A 15588-nucleotide genomic window follows, 5' to 3' on the forward strand; every position below is an offset into this window, starting at 1 on the left:
CATGTTCTCAGAAGAGTGAGCATCGAACGAGTGGTTGTAATCGAAAGAGGATGATCTGAGGATGCTGCGCAAATGTGTGTGTGTGTGCGTGTGTGTGTGTGTGTGTGTGTGTGTGTGTCGATAGGATGGTTAGTTAATTATAAAGCCAAAAATGTAAAAAAAACGTTGAAATAGCGCGGACGTCGACATAGTGAGCGGACAGGAAAACAGCCGTGGACGGCAAAGTAGTGAAAAAAATTCGCTGTGGCTTAGCTTGGTTAAGCCCGGTAATTGCGAATGCAATATCCGTACCTACACCATGGTTCACCTGGTAGTGTAGCTGGTGGTGGTGCTTGTGGTTAGACTTGTGGTGATGCATCGGTTATACAATCCAGTCCAATCCACTGTAATGTAATGTAATCTAATCTAATGTAATGTAATCTAATGTAATCCAATTTAATCTAATCCAATCCAATCCAATCTAATTTAATCCAATCTAATCTAAGGCCGGCGGTGGTGGCACCGCCACTACTCGCAGACGGCGCGAGATGGTCGCCCAGCTCTTCGGCGTGACGTCACACAGAGGTCATGCGAAAGGTCATTTCATGTGCACCGCCGTCGGACGGCAAAGGCTTGAAAGTGCAAGTAGTAAACTTTCGCTTTAAAGATAGACAAAGGAGTGAAAACAAAGTTTGAAATGAATTGAAATGTATTTGATGAGTGATAATTAATCGAACAAAACAGTTTCATTGATATAGGTTAATTAGGTAATTAATTATCAGCAAAAACCATTGGACAGTTGAATAGGCTGGACGGGGATATAGTAAGTGGACGGGAAAGCAACCACGGCGCCAAATTTGAAAAACCAAAATGGTTGATTGAGATAAAAGAAGGTGTAATCATAGTGAATAAAGCGATCTTTAATTGAGGCATAATATAATTACGCTAATTTAGTAGTTAAATTAATTAACAAACAAAAAGAAAATGATAAAGAGAGGCAAAGAGAGGCGGCGAGTGCCGAGGAGGCGTCAATGCTTTCGCCTTCTCCCAGTGAGGGTCGTCGCAATGAGATCTCTACTTTTTTTCTCTTCATTTACGTGGGATAGCAGATGTTGACGCCAGCATCAAGTGCACCGTGCAGCAGCACCCTGCACTTGATGCACGTGTGCAGCATAGACCTCGAAAGTACGACAGGTACGACCGAGAGTACAGCACGGCACCCTTTAAGCTGCTGTCGCGCTGCACATCAAGCGAGCACGTCTTTTATTCGGCGCAGCGTCTCCTTGCACTCGCTTCTGCCTACTGCGCGCACACTATTCACCCGCTGTCTTTGGAAGTGCGCTGTCCGGGCGTCGCCGCCGAGTGGAAGCTTAGGCCTGCGCCGTTTTCTTCATCTTGTACGGCACGATGTACTTGCGCAGTACGGTGCACGTCGGCGTCGTGATGACGTCCTGCACCTTGGGCTGCTCCACAAGACTCAGCGACTTGCCGAGCTGCTTCTCGTTCGCTGGCCACAGCGTGTTCCCCGCGCTTATGGTGCTGCGAGGGTTCGCGAAAAAAACCAATCAAGTAAGACACGTGTGGGACACAGCGCCCACCAAGGACGCTATATACTGTACATGGCAAAAAAAAAAAAACAAAAAATAACCTCTATCACAAGTAGCCGCATTAGCACGAAGCAGTTCGCTAATATTCACGCAGCAAGAAATTTTGCCCGGGAGAACCACACTGACCCTTATTTTTTCGTCGTAGAAAACTCAAGGAATACATGGCGCCCACCGCTTTCCCCAGAGAATGGCCCGTAGATCCGCCCCTGCTTCCAGTTTCTGTGTCGGTCACTGCCAATCGCTTTGTAGCAGTCTCTCTCTTGCTGCGACATTCGTCTTTACGCTTGTTTGGCGCGGACGGAGGCGCTTCTGTCTCGCGACGTTTCCTCTCTCTCTCTCTCTCTCTCTCTCTCTCTCGGGCGCGCATGCGCACTCATAGGAGCGAGCCCCTTGATGGGCTTCCCATGAAACAGGGAATATGATATAGGCCGGCGAAAGTCTATAAAAATGATTCGAGAAAAAAAAAGTCGTATCAATATCAGGCCAACATACAACGGCAACCTTAATAAGAGAGAGAGAGAGAGAGAGGGGGGGGGGGGGGGCGATAGTGTGCTTCTTCAATAAGCTTTCTCGCTCGGGCCTTCCTTAAATTGGTATCTCATTAAACTGTATTGTATTAAAATTAGTAGCAGAAAGTATGACAGGATGGGGTAAGGATGACAGACTCATTAGCACTGGAAGCCAAAGCGAATATATGTACTTAATTAGCTCAGGGTACCACAGATCCGGGCAACGAGAGAGAAATAAGTAGGAGATTCTGCCAGTTTGTTTTTCGTCGTAAAACAAACGAACTGTCTGTCGTGAGGACTGGATGCCTTATTTACGCCAACCAATATTTGTTCTTAGTCCAGATGATAAATAGCGCCTGAAAGGCTTAACTCTGTTGCTACGTCTTCCACGATACACTTTAAGCACGAGTACGCTTACATGGGAGAAAAAAAGGAAGTAAGCTCTCCTCTAGCGAACAACCTTTTTATAAAAGGCTGTGCGCTAAAAGACGGTTTACTCCATTTTTACTCCTTTCTGTTTAAATGAGCGTAGCTGTGGAAATCGGCGCTGTAGGACAGAGCGTCCTACAGCCGCAATACAATGAGCTGCGAGGTCGTTGCGTCCATGCTTACCCGTTGTGGACGAACGAGCTCCAGAGGCCAATGACCAGCTGGCTGAACTGCGTGTCGCGCTCGGCGGCCAGCTCGGGCCGGTCGAACACGTATCCCCAGACGAAGGGAAACTCGTCGAAGTGCGTGACGCCCATCCAGGCCGGCCAGAAGGTGGCCCTCTGCGGCCGGTAGCCGTACTCGTAGTGGTAGACGCGCGAGCCCTGCTGGCGCAGCATGAACTCCGAGAAGTACAGCGTCGGGCAGCGCATCGCCACGTCGCCGATTCCGTCGGCCAGGTGTCGCACTATGTCCGGCGTCGACGTCCCCTCCTGCACAGGGCATTAGCCTTCTGGTCACCGGGTGGGTTAATTCGAGTACTTGGAGGTAGAAACGTATGCAAGAATTTTTTTGTAGCGAAAGCTACCCTAGGCTAGCAGATGCGCATTTCGCGGTGCCTGCCAAAGGCCACTACTGCGCATGCGCCGTTACCATGGCAACCAGTACCATGGCAACCATGGCACCGCACTGCGCACGCGCAGAGTCGCACCGCTTAGCTGGGATATAAGCCGGAAGCGATGCACTCAGACACGCACCATGGAAGAAGGAGATCGGCCATGCTCGCCACGGCAGCAGTACAGGCTGTGTGAAACTGAGTCTTCCTATCCAGACGTCGTCGCATGGTACAAGGCCGGCCGACAGCGTGAAAACTAGGCGAGAAAGGCTATGCGGGCGGCCGAGACGCCCGAAGAACGAGGGGAAGGCCTCGCGAAGAGACGCCGCCAAGCTGCTGAACGACAACGACGGCTTGTCGCTATACCGAAATGTCAGTGGACGAAACTGCTGTCGCTACGTATATCCTGGCCTAGCTGAGCTAAGCCACTGCCAATTTTATTGAATTTTGGAGCGGTGCGGTAGAGTGGGGCAAGCCAATTTATTGCGTTAGGACGGAGGGGGTGCTCCAGGACGTGACCAACGAGAGCACTTCTTTCCAGGAAGTTGGGGTGGGGGACTTGAATTCGGAGAGGGGCATGGGTTCTCCCCTTTTCCTCATCATTATCAACCTTTAACCCTTTGTGGGGCATTACGCAACCAGGTGGATAACTCCTGATCGATGGGACAAAAAACGGGTTGGTTAACTTCCGGCCACCCCCGTTGCGTACTCCCAGGTTACATAGAAAGATTCGTACCGTTTGTGGGGTTTAAAATTGGGGGGATAAACACGTATTCCCCGTTTAAGCGCGGCTGACATGGTTCAAAACCGCGCTGACCCCACCCCGTGGTCGCGTACGCTACTGAGCGCACGCCGACCACGGCGGGCCGTGCTCTACGGGAACAAAGGAACGACACAATGGCTGACACAAACAAGGCATTTATTGCTATAGCAACAATAACGCCAGCTAGCAACAAAATACACTGAGGAATCTAGGATGTCCGACTCACCAGCACGGCTACGAGCGAACGTCCGCCCACGGTAGGGCAAAGGGATAAACTCCGAGGTCGAGCGGAACGGGCTCGGCGGGAGTAAGTTCCGGCCGAGGGGCGCCCGTCGACGAAGAGCGAAGCTGCGAGCGAAACGTCCGTTCGCTTCCCGTTGCCGAGGGAGAAGAGCCCCCGTAGCTCCCCGCGAGCGCGCAGCAAAACGCCATCCGTGGCGCTGGTGTCGCTGCGACGCGAGCGCCCTCCCCTGTTAGTGGAAAGTCACCGAACCGAGAGGAGTGCTTTGCGGAGGAGCTAACCACAGGGAACTAGCGCGTTGAGGGAAAGCGAACGCAGGGGACGAAAGCGTCCCCACATCCCCCCAACCTTAAATAGACCCACGCGCCTGCAAGTTACATGCTATGGAGGAGTCTCCTGGTCTTCATGCACTTGAGGCAGGTCGTGCAGCGGAGGTCACGCCGACAGGGTGCACGCAGTCTTCCGCGGTATTCCGAAGGCGGCGTGAAGGTCTCCGCTGGGACGACTCGCATGGCCCGCGGGCTAAGTGCCCGCAGGCCCGCGAAGAGGAGGGCCGGTTGACCACTGCAGGCCAAGATTCCGCAGTAGTCGCCAGGGCAACAGCAGCCAGACGTGGCTGCTGTCTGGTCTCGCCACGGCTGCCCCGGATGGATGCGGCGAACAGGATACAGGCCGCTCCGTCGCAGCAGGCGGCAGCGAGACGATGTGCACAGGACAGCAAGCCGCAGTGGCTCCAGATCTGTAAAATTTCCGAAACACACTCCGCATGCCTTTAACGTAGGTCACGGGAGGGGAGACAGTGTACACAAGGGCCTGGTGACTCAATGCTCCACTCGCTAGCAAAATGTGTCGGGCGGCTGTGCAACGCAAAGTTCGAGTGAACAAAGCCCTTTCTTGAGTTGAACGAGAATGCTCGGTTCATGCGAGGTTAAAAAAACGGGTGGGCCAGCAAAGTGCGCCCCCTCTCAATACCACGGTCCGGTGGTCGTGTCACTTTTGACAAGGTGCAGGCGGCTATGAATAGCCTTAGGCCTCAATGCCACTGTGAAGGTCGACGACCCCCAACAAAAGAAAGACCCGAAACGGGTTTCGTGCGCGCAGCCGCGAGGAGACATCAGCGTTGTGGGGTGGTCCTCCCCGCTCACTGCACAAAGCAGCTTGAGCGATCGGCGCCCACCGTATCGGACGGTGTCGGAACGCCCGGTGCCGAGCTGCAATACCAGCGAGCTCGTTAAGGCACCCGTGGCCCCAGGCCACCCGGCTCCCAGAGCCGCGACTCCCAGAGTCGAAAAAGAGACAGCGAGAAAATATATACAGAAAACTCGGACCACCCACGCGGCTTCCGTACTCACTCGCTTCGGGCTCGGCAACTCCGCGGGCGCTAGGCCTCGCGCTCCCTCGATGCGGACCAAGTGGTTCTTGAAGAAACTCCAGGAAGAAAACTTCACAAAAAAAACATGCTGAGCATGTCGAAAAGTTCAAACATGCTGCAGCGCAATACACCTCGCACTCAAGAAAGCATGCCGCAGGTCCTAGCGATCAAAATTCACTCTAGGCCTAGCACTTGTCAAGTCCGGACAAAGAGCGTTCCTCGAACCGAACAGACTGTCGTCCAATGTTCCAAGAGCAGGCCCCACGTTGGGCTGCCAGATGTGGGGTTTAAAATTGGGGGGATAAACACGTATTCCCCGTTTAAGCGCGGCTGACATGGTTCAAAACCGCGCTGACCCCACCCCGTGGTCGCGTACGCTACTGAGCGCACGCCGACCACGGCGGGCCGTGCTCTACGGGAACAAAGGAACGACACAATGGCTGACACAAACAAGGCATTTATTGCTATAGCAACAATAACGCCAGCTAGCAACAAAATACACTGAGGAATCTAGGATGTCCGACTCACCAGCACGGCTACGAGCGAACGTCCGCCCACGGTAGGGCAAAGGGATAAACTCCGAGGTCGAGCGGAACGGGCTCGGCGGGAGTAAGTTCCGGCCGAGGGGCGCCCGTCGACGAAGAGCGAAGCTGCGAGCGAAACGTCCGTTCGCTTCCCGTTGCCGAGGGAGAAGAGCCCCCGTAGCTCCCCGCGAGCGCGCAGCAAAACGCCATCCGTGGCGCTGGTGTCGCTGCGACGCGAGCGCCCTCCCCTGTTAGTGGAAAGTCACCGAACCGAGAGGAGTGCTTTGCGGAGGAGCTAACCACAGGGAACTAGCGCGTTGAGGGAAAGCGAACGCAGGGGACGAAAGCGTCCCCACACGTTTCGTATTGAAGCGAAAAGCTTCACTATATGCTAGGCAACATCGGGTCTGGCGTGCGCTGTGATCAATTTTAGCCACAGCTGCGCATACGCCATTTCGCCGCGTGACGTCACTGGAGAAGCGCACGTGGTCGGCGGAGCCGCCGCCGAGCGCGGCTTCGCCGGTCGACCCTCGCGTCGTTCGCGCGCTGTGCGCGTGTTTACCGAGTGTGCATCGGCGCGTGCTCGGCTTCCTCGTATGACGCTACTTGCAGCCGCGTGTTTACCACAGTTACTACGCATTCGGAAGGAGGGCAACGCGCTTGCCTACACCGTTATCGTGGTGCTCCCAGTGCATTGTGCGCGAACTGCGACAGCCATAACGTCAAACAAAGTATAACTGCAGCTTTTCGCTTGTATATCCAGGCTCAACCAGAGCTAAGCCACTGCCAATTTTTTCCAACTTCTTCAATTGAGTATTTCCCAACTTCTTCAATTCAGCCTTCGCGTCAACCGATTATTTCAGACGTAAGGCCGCGAGCGAGCTATAGAAAAGCAAATTAGTTTTTTTTTTTTTTGGGGGGGGGGGGGTGCGAGTTGGTTAATTTCTTCAAAGCTCCATACTTGCGCAAGGAAGACGGGCAAGAATGAAAATGGGGACACCTCTTATGTGTTACTTCGTTTGTCCTCGTCTTCCTTGCGCAATTACGTACCTTGGCAAAAAAAAAAAAAGGAATGGGTTAGAGAACAGAAAAAAGGAGGAGGAAATAGTAATGAGCAGGACATGTAACGCAGAAAAAAAGATAACTGACAAATAAAAAATTGCTATCCAGGACAGGGCTAACCGAAGAGCGCGCCGTTTATACCACAGTGAATAGTTATATAGGCTACCGACCATATGGCTCCCTCGAGGAGCCTTTCACATGGTCTGTTGAGCTGAAAAATGATTGTAGACGGGCTAGGGGCCAGGTGTGATTTCGTATTCGCACTTCTCAGTTTCTTTTATTTTTCTTTTCAGCTCAGCTATGCCAACTACGACGAGGAAGTGGTACACTCTAAAAAAAAGGTAGTTGGGGTTACTACGTTTTGGGGTAGCAACAACCGCAACATTTACTACCTGTTGTTTAGTTGAAAATGTCTAGTCTTTCTTTCCTTTGAGCCCCTGGAATAAAGAGTAATTTTGTTTGCATGTTGAATTTTATTAACATTTATTTATTTTATTTAGGCAAACTGTTCTAGCCTGTTGAGAGGCTGTGGTAAGGGCTGGAACACCGCACACATGTCGCTGACAATGGCCGCTCTCTTTACTTATTAAAAATATATTAGATCGTATGTCCGAAAAAACACTCCAAATGAGAAAACATTGAACATGGATGCATCTCGCAGTAAAACAAGAAGGAAAAATGAGCACAAGTAAGGCACAGTAGCTTGGGGTTGGTGAAAAAGTGCAATCAAGAAATCAAACTAAAGATTGGAACTCATAGGTGCTGCGTATATATTGTATTGAAAACAAAAAACAGCACTGCCAATTTTATTAGATTTGTTGCCATTTAGGAAACACTTTTCATCACATAAAAACATGGGGCATTGAGTAGCAATGTCGCCAGGAATGTTAGTATACATATATGTGCATGTTCCGATCATCCATTTCCAAATCAAGGTAGTAATGGATACTACCAGGGTTATAATGAGGTAGTACAAGTGTAGTACAGTCTAGCCCGTTTATAACGAAGCCACTTATAGCGAAATAGCGGTTATAACGAAGTGATTTCAATTACCCATTCCCATTTTTGCATTTTCAATACATTATGGGTCCGGTTTTAACGAAGTAAATAAGAGCGCGTCAGCGGATATAACGAAGAGATTTAATACCAACCGAAAAATAATCTGCCAATCAACACATTTTTGCCTCCTTGAGGCGATTTTTTCCGCGAAAATAAGAGCAAAATTCGGCTGGCGGCGTCCTTTCGTGGCGTCGTCTGCTCTCCTGCGGAGCGAAAGGTTGCTTCACTGCATCGCATGGCACGCCGGTCTCGTTTTGCGCCGTCCTTGAACGGCGTCACGGCGTAGAGCGGTAGAGCACGCCGCGCAGGGTAAAAATGTAAAAAAGAACAGAGACGATTTTTTTTTTCGATGACGTCGCAGAGAGCGGCCGTCTTGGCCAATCTCGGTTCTCTATTTCTCCCAGGCAGTCGGCGCCACGGCTGGACTGCAGTCTGCAGGAGGTGTGGCAGCGCGCGCTTTGTTTTATGTCGGTGCCGCGGTGCGCAAGGCAGGGAGAAAGCGCGGCAGCATTCTGCATGTTGGAAGCGTGGCTCATTTTTATCGTTATCGCGTTATCGCGGAGTTCGACCAGGTCTTTGGTTCGCAGTTGGATGGTATGGAAGCCGCAATCCTGAAGTCCGCACTCGCGAAACGTGTTCAGGGGACGCTGGACGACTTCTTTCAGCGGCAATAAATCGGTATGCCGATGTTTGCATTTTTTTTTCGTAGTCCACATATAACGAAATAGCGGATATAGCGAAGTGATTTCCGATTCCCGCCGACTTCGTTATAACCGGGCTAGACTGTACTGCCAAAAAACGTAATAACAGCAGAAGTCACTACCTTATTACTACTTAATTTGCTTTTGAGGTAGTAACAAGGTCGTAGGAACATAGTGCACAGGTAGTAAGGGTTAAAAAAAGGTTGTAACAGCAGCCGTTACTAAGTTTTCACTACCTGCAAGGTGAACACGTCGAGGAAGGTGTACACTCTGCGAAAAAAAAACCGGCCCAGGGGGTAGTAAAGACAACTTTAGTCCTCAAAGCGCCCCGTTAGTCACTAAATTTGCACACGGCACTCTTCTTGCCACAAATGCGCGCCGTGTGCAAACTCAACGGACTAACTGCCGAGAGACTAACGGGGGAGAATCGCTGCATAGCAGCAGGCGAAAATCGCGCGAGAAGATCTCGACTGCAATAATACTCGATTTTTCAAGCGCAGTACGTCGTCTGAGGCCAGTGAGAGCACCGCCGCTACCCGCGACGAAGCGGATAGACTTTTGCGTGAGAAAAAGGCTTCGTGCAACCGAAGCGGCTGGCAGCTGTGCAACCGCATAAACAAATACTGAGCTTCAATACGTGTCGAATGTGGATTGTAAAGGTTAGGGTTGAGCAAGCACACGTAGTTTCATATCGTTGCCATTTGTTCACTAGCTTATGGGATGCTGTGTAAGCATCGGCGACACATAGCGAAACGGTGAGTGGCAAGCAGTCAATTCCCTGTCACCGCTGTCCGCCAGTAACAAAAAACGAAGTGAACCATGACCTTCTATATGTTTTCAACAGGATGTAATGTGCAGCTGCCAGCTGCTAGAAATAAGTCCACCTTATACGCAAAATAAAGAAACGAAGAAAAGAACTGTTGTGGTTGTGAAGTACCGGTCGTAATGTACACACAGTTCAGCACTTCTTTTATGGCCAAAATCAACATACTGTGCTCTAAACAGCAACACGTTTGAAATAATGTGAGCGGTAAAGAAAGGCAATGTGTGTGTTTCGCATATAAGACTTTTATTACCTCACATCGGTGTTTTCATGTGTCTTTATTTCTGTTTCCTTTATCGTTGTTATATGTGTCAAGTTCTGTCGGAAACTATCCCGCTCTAAATTACGCTGAGAATCGCGCGTCGTTTACATTTTGCATTAAACGTCTGCTCCCCGGGACTAACTGTTGCATCGCTTTCTAAGGGGACCAACAGTTAGACCCTTTGCAGTTCGTCCCGAAAAGGACGAATGCCAGTGGCAGGTCAGTTAGTCCCTAAAAAGACTAACCTCTCGCCCCCTGTTAGTCCCTTTTTCCTGAGAGTGCACACAATTATGTCATATCGGTCACGCTGTTAAAGTCGTCTACATCCGCGCGCAGTACATGACTGCAGCGCACATTCACAGAACAATGCGGTGAGAACATGACCTGCCATGACCTTCGTGTAACAGAACAAAAGTTTCTCTCTTCATGACTCCGACCAGTCTTCAGACGTTTGAGATGATGCGGGCGGCTGCATGCGCGCGTTACACAAGCTCGATCCCTGTTCTACCTTATCCATGCAGTACCGAAGTAAGCACATGACTTACTGATATGAATTTTTTGTTTCTAAGCAGTCTATTACCAATAGAAAGTTAACGCGACGGAGGGAGCGCTTATACTGGGCGATTGTTAGTAGCACATCGTATTAACGACATTACATCACGCAAAAGTGCTCGGACACTTCACATGTCCTGCGTGTGACAGTTTCGTTCTTTTGTCTGCACTGTAAGGGATACGATGGGAATGATCACCATAATAACCTAATTTTAGTAAAGCAGAAAAAAAGACACCCCTTTCGGCACAATTTAGCCAGTCTTCCTAGAAGCCAGTAAATTACTTACCCTTGTTCGTGCGTTAGCATAGGTGTGCACACGTCCTTTCTTAAGGAGGGGCCAAAGTGCATGGTAGCGCCCGTTCATGTCTTCTGTGTAGCAAAGAACAATATGGAAGAAAACTTGCGCTCCCTTCCCCTTGTCTATTAGGGAAGCCACTGCCCTCCTTGCCCCCCCCCCCCCCCCCCCCCCTCTTCGCACGCCTATGTGTGGTGTGTTGTTATATCACCGCGAGGCCAAGCTTGAGCGGGAATGGAAGCTAGAGTGCGCGAACGGTGAATAAAAACCATCGGCCATACCTTGACATTGGCTAGAAGCCCCTCGATGAGGTCCTCGGGTGCCTCCCAGAGGGCGTAGTTGACGAGCAGCTTCACGATGGTCACGTGCTGCCTGTTACTCATGACGAAGGGGTCGGTGATGCCCATAGTCTTGTACAACTTGTACAGGAAGTACGTGCCTTCGTTTTCGTTCACGCCTATTAACAGATCCACAGGACGCGCGCTGCCGTTGGCCATGGTGACCAGGGGGTCACTGGGCAGCAGTTCGTCCCCGGAAACCGGTATGAAAGACGACGCTTTGAGTCCCAACACCATCTTGACGGCGCCCAGCAGCTTCTCGGTCGTCTGGTTGCGCAGGCAGTCAACCACGTGCCCCATGGGTCTGCGCAGCAGGTATGGCCCGCACAGTCTTGCCGCCAGCCGGCGCGCCTTCTCTGGGCCCGTGAGCCTGTTCTCTTCGACTTTGTAGAAAGGCGTGCCACTCTGCATGATGGCCCGCTGGAAGAGGTGGCGCGTGAGCGGCGAGATGACGTGGTAGCCGACCGAGATGGAGCCTGCGCTCTGGCCCATCAGCGTCACGCGCTCGGGGTCTCCTCCGAAGGCACGCACGTTTTCCCGTACCCAGAGCAGCGCCAGCCGCTGGTCCCAAAGGCCTTGATTTCCGGGAGCGTCGTCCGTGCCCACGTACAAGAAGCCGAACACGTTGACCCTGTAATTGGGCACCACCACCACGACGTCGCCCAGCGCAGCGAAATGGCTGCCATCGTAGATGCCCAGGTGGTTGCCGCCGTTCTGGAAGCCCCCGCCGTAGAGGTACACGACAACCGGCCGCAATGCGTCATCGGTATGAAAGCTGGGCGTCCAGAGGTTCAAGTGAAGGCAGTCTTCGTCAAAGCTGGAGGCGTTGACGTACTCCGTGTTGAACCAATACGACTCCTGTGGGCATGCGGGCCTCATCTTGGTCGCCATGGTGATGGTCTTGGACGGTGTCCTTCGCACGGCATGCAGAAACCGCCGCTCTCCCACCGGTGGGTCGGCGAAAGGGACGCCATAGAAGGCGTGCAAAGTCCTGCCGTGTGCCGTAATCTCAACACCGTGCACGGGGCCACCGGTGGTGAGGACGACCAGACTTCCGTTGCTTTCTGGGATGACGTTGAGCTCCGGGTGGCGCTTTCGACCCTCAGTCGATAGCAATATTATGCCCGCGATTCCCAGCAGAAGGCACGCGTTGATCGCGAACACTGCAAAAGTGAACATAGCAATAGTGTGCTGTCGTAATGTATACACCAACGTCACCGTGCTGTCAGTAGCCGGTATACATTGTTAAAACCTTTTTATTACACCTGCGCATGAAGGGTTGCTGCACAAACTGTCTTGGTTTTGTCATCGCGGAGAACCTACATTGCCGGACCCTTGGTATGTTTGCACTCTTCGGTCTTACCGTCTATTATTTTTTCAAACATCGTTTGGCGATTTTACTGAAGGTCGCTTCTAAAAAATGATGGAGAAACACAAATGACAGGGCGGTGTTACCACTGGTTAACGTGATATTCAGAGACAGCTGTTAAGGTGTTTATACTATACGATATGTTGTGACCTCACATCTGTATAACTCTAGGACGCTCTTTTTAGTTTTCCACACAAAACAGTTTTTCGTCCAGGTCTCCTCTTCAATCCTCTCCTCGGGCGGCGCCTTTCACAGCAGTGCCGCAGATAAACCGTGTTGCGTTCGTCCGCTCTCGCCATGCATATCCTTCTCTTCCTTCCACGGTAGCCACGATCCGGACAGTTACTGTCCTACAGTCTCGCAAAACCCTCCTTACACGGCTACCATCCACCTCCTCCTAGGGTATCTACCCTACGGTTAGTTACCATGACAAACATGTATACCGGTTGAGCTTTCTCGCGCTCTCACCACCGGTAATCACCCTCCGGTTGGGAATTTCTCCGCTTCGCCAAGCCTCATCTTTGAACGGCAACCATCTTTAGGACGGTTACCTTGTAACCATCCTCTGGTTTTGCCTTCCTGCGCTGTCACCACAAAGCTCCTTCCATGGTAACCCTCCTCGGCCTTCCAAGTTTACATACCCTCCGGGTGGTTTCCGTGGCAACCGCCGATCGATTGCTCCTTCTTACGTTCTTGCCATAACCTCCTCCTCATTACACGGTAACCATGGTTCCTGTGGTAAGTACCAACCGGTTATGGAATTTCTCCGCTTACGTCATACCTCCCTCATTCACGGTAAGCACCCTCCGAGTGGTTCCCATGGCAACGCACTCACCGGTTATACGCCGGTGCTTCTCAAGATTAAGCACTGACTCCGTGAGCCTGTGCGGCATTTTCCCCAATTTTCTCCGGTGAACAAAGTGCACGAGCACAGAGAAGTGGGCGGTCGTGCATGATAGCTAAATATTTGGCTGGCTGTACTTCTTCTGACACACGCTATAGCTGGGAGCAAGCGTTAAATGCACGATGTTTCCATTTGAACTGCTCCGACTTGTATGCCACGCACCGCAGTGATCTGCATGTGGCAATGTGCTACGCTGCGAGAAGTGCTCTATACTCACCCTTGAGGCCACGGCAGAAACATCTGACCTTTAGGTTCATCGCTGCGCAGCGTAGCAGCTACCGATCTCCGACGGCGCACGGGTGCGAAATGCGCAAACGGCGGTCACTGTTCAGGTGCTGGTTCAACATCGACGGCCCTCGCATTCACGCAGAAATTTTGCCCATTTTACGGGGAGAACACGAATGGTCGCACCCTGATTACACTCGGCCGTGCTAATGTCGCTGTGGATGTCGTCGCATTCCAAGGGCGCGTTGCACTCGGTTCGGGAAACATTGGCCAGCTTGGCATTCCCGTTTAAAATTTTTTCACCTTCACAAAATGTAGCAATGTTTAGGCACAGGACAGCTGCACTTTCAGCGGTTTTCATTGATCGCAGCGCTAAGGGAAAGCTGCAGGTGGTACGGGGTTGTTCTTAAGCTGTACCCACTCACGAGCAGCAACCGGAGGAAAGAGAAAGAGGAAAACGGTACAATCGCCCGCCGCGGTGGCTCAGTAGCCGAACGATCTAACCACTGAGCCACCGCGGCGGGCGATTGTACCGTTTTCCTCTTGGTTAGATCCTCTTGGCTCAGTGGTTAGATCGTTCGGCTACTGAGCCGGAGTTCCCGGGTTTGAACCCGGCCGCAACGGTCGCGGTCGCGACGCTCCTAGCTCCCTTATCCCATGCTTTACTGCGTGGCTCGGTGGAGATGTGAGGCAATTACTGCGCCATTTCCTTTCCTCACAAACCAATTTTCAATTTTGAAAATGGTACAAAACGACCCCTGTACGATTCCATGCAACCTGCAGGACGCAGAAACTCGTGCAATTGTATAACCACGAAAACATAGGTGGTTGTTGAACCAGGGAGCTGGTACATACCTAAGCCTTCACATATATTGCACTGCCTCGAGTACGGGACTTGAGCTGCGCCTGAGCAGCTGTCGCTAGGCCACGTCCAGGGCTTAAATAATGAATCGATTTCATAGCAATTCCATTTCTGCACTTTCCGCCCTTCAACACTGCCTCAAGCGACGTACTATCGCGATCAAAAAGCACAGCGGGTGAGGGAGTAAACGCGTGTTAATGACGTTAAAACGTATGCTTGGGCGAACTGGTATGACATTTTCCTGAAGAACAGCGCGAACTTGGACGAGGACAGAAGGAAAGCACACAGACGGGCGCTGCTCCTCGTCCAAGTTCGCGCTGTTCTTCACGGTTCAGGACCCCACCCATAATCCGCTCCGGTCTCCTTTTTACAAATAAATGTTTATTCTTTCTCTCAGGGTTAGTGGCATCCTAGTCGAAATCAAGAGGAATAAATTGGCTGGGGCAGGACATATAATGCGAAGGCAAGATAAGGCTGGTCGTTAAAGGTGCACTAAAGAGGAATCTGAACTCGTCTTTTTACCACGGGAACTCGATCTACACGTTCCGAGCATTCTTAAAAACAAGGAATTATTGTCCTGTGCGGCCGATTTCCCTAATTTAAATCGGATTAAACGTCCCGTCTTCTGCCTTTTTTTGAACTCATCGCTGACGGTAGGAAGAGTAAACTAACGCGTGGAGTACCTTTCAGGCGGTCGCGTGGCGGCCTTGCTTTTGATTTTATTTTGTTTTTAGGTTTCCGTGAGTAAATATATCCAGTCAGAGACTACATAGTTGCAAATCAGGCCCACGGAAATAAATATATGCGTGGACTAACTGCTTTCGCCGATCGTTACGTATCACTCCGCCGATGGCAGAGCGGCAAGCCGCCACGGGACTGGCTGAAACGTTGGTTGACTCATCCTACCGTCAGCGGTCAGTTGAAAAAAAAGGCGGGAGCCGGGACGTTTAATCCGATTTAAATTAGGGGAATCGGCCGCACAGGACAATAAATAGGTTTCTAAGAACGCTCAGAACGTGTATATCGAGTTCCCGCGGTAAAAAGACGAGTTCAGACTCCTCTTACGTGCACCATTAAGAGTAACGAAGTGGATTCCAA

General features: G+C 51.3%; 1 protein-coding gene across 1 annotated transcript; it reads right to left on the bottom strand.

Moving 5' to 3' along the window:
• Positions 1–1260: 1260 nt before the first annotated feature.
• LOC149340324 (acetylcholinesterase-1-like) lies at positions 1261–13660 on the bottom strand. The gene is made up of 4 exons (XM_089549088.1): positions 13621–13660; positions 11074–12293; positions 2708–3015; positions 1261–1518 (listed from the first exon to the last, which is right to left on the bottom strand). Exons 1-4 carry the CDS (start codon positions 13658–13660, stop codon positions 1350–1352), a joined length of 1737 nt encoding a protein of 578 aa, XP_089405214.1. The 3' UTR covers positions 1261–1349.
• Positions 13661–15588: the final 1928 nt, after the last annotated feature.

The sequence above is a fragment of the Amblyomma mixtum genome, chromosome 6, assembly GCF_055824585.1.
Source record: "Amblyomma mixtum isolate Tamu chromosome 6, ASM5582458v1, whole genome shotgun sequence".
Taxonomy (NCBI): domain Eukaryota; kingdom Metazoa; phylum Arthropoda; class Arachnida; order Ixodida; family Ixodidae; genus Amblyomma; species Amblyomma mixtum.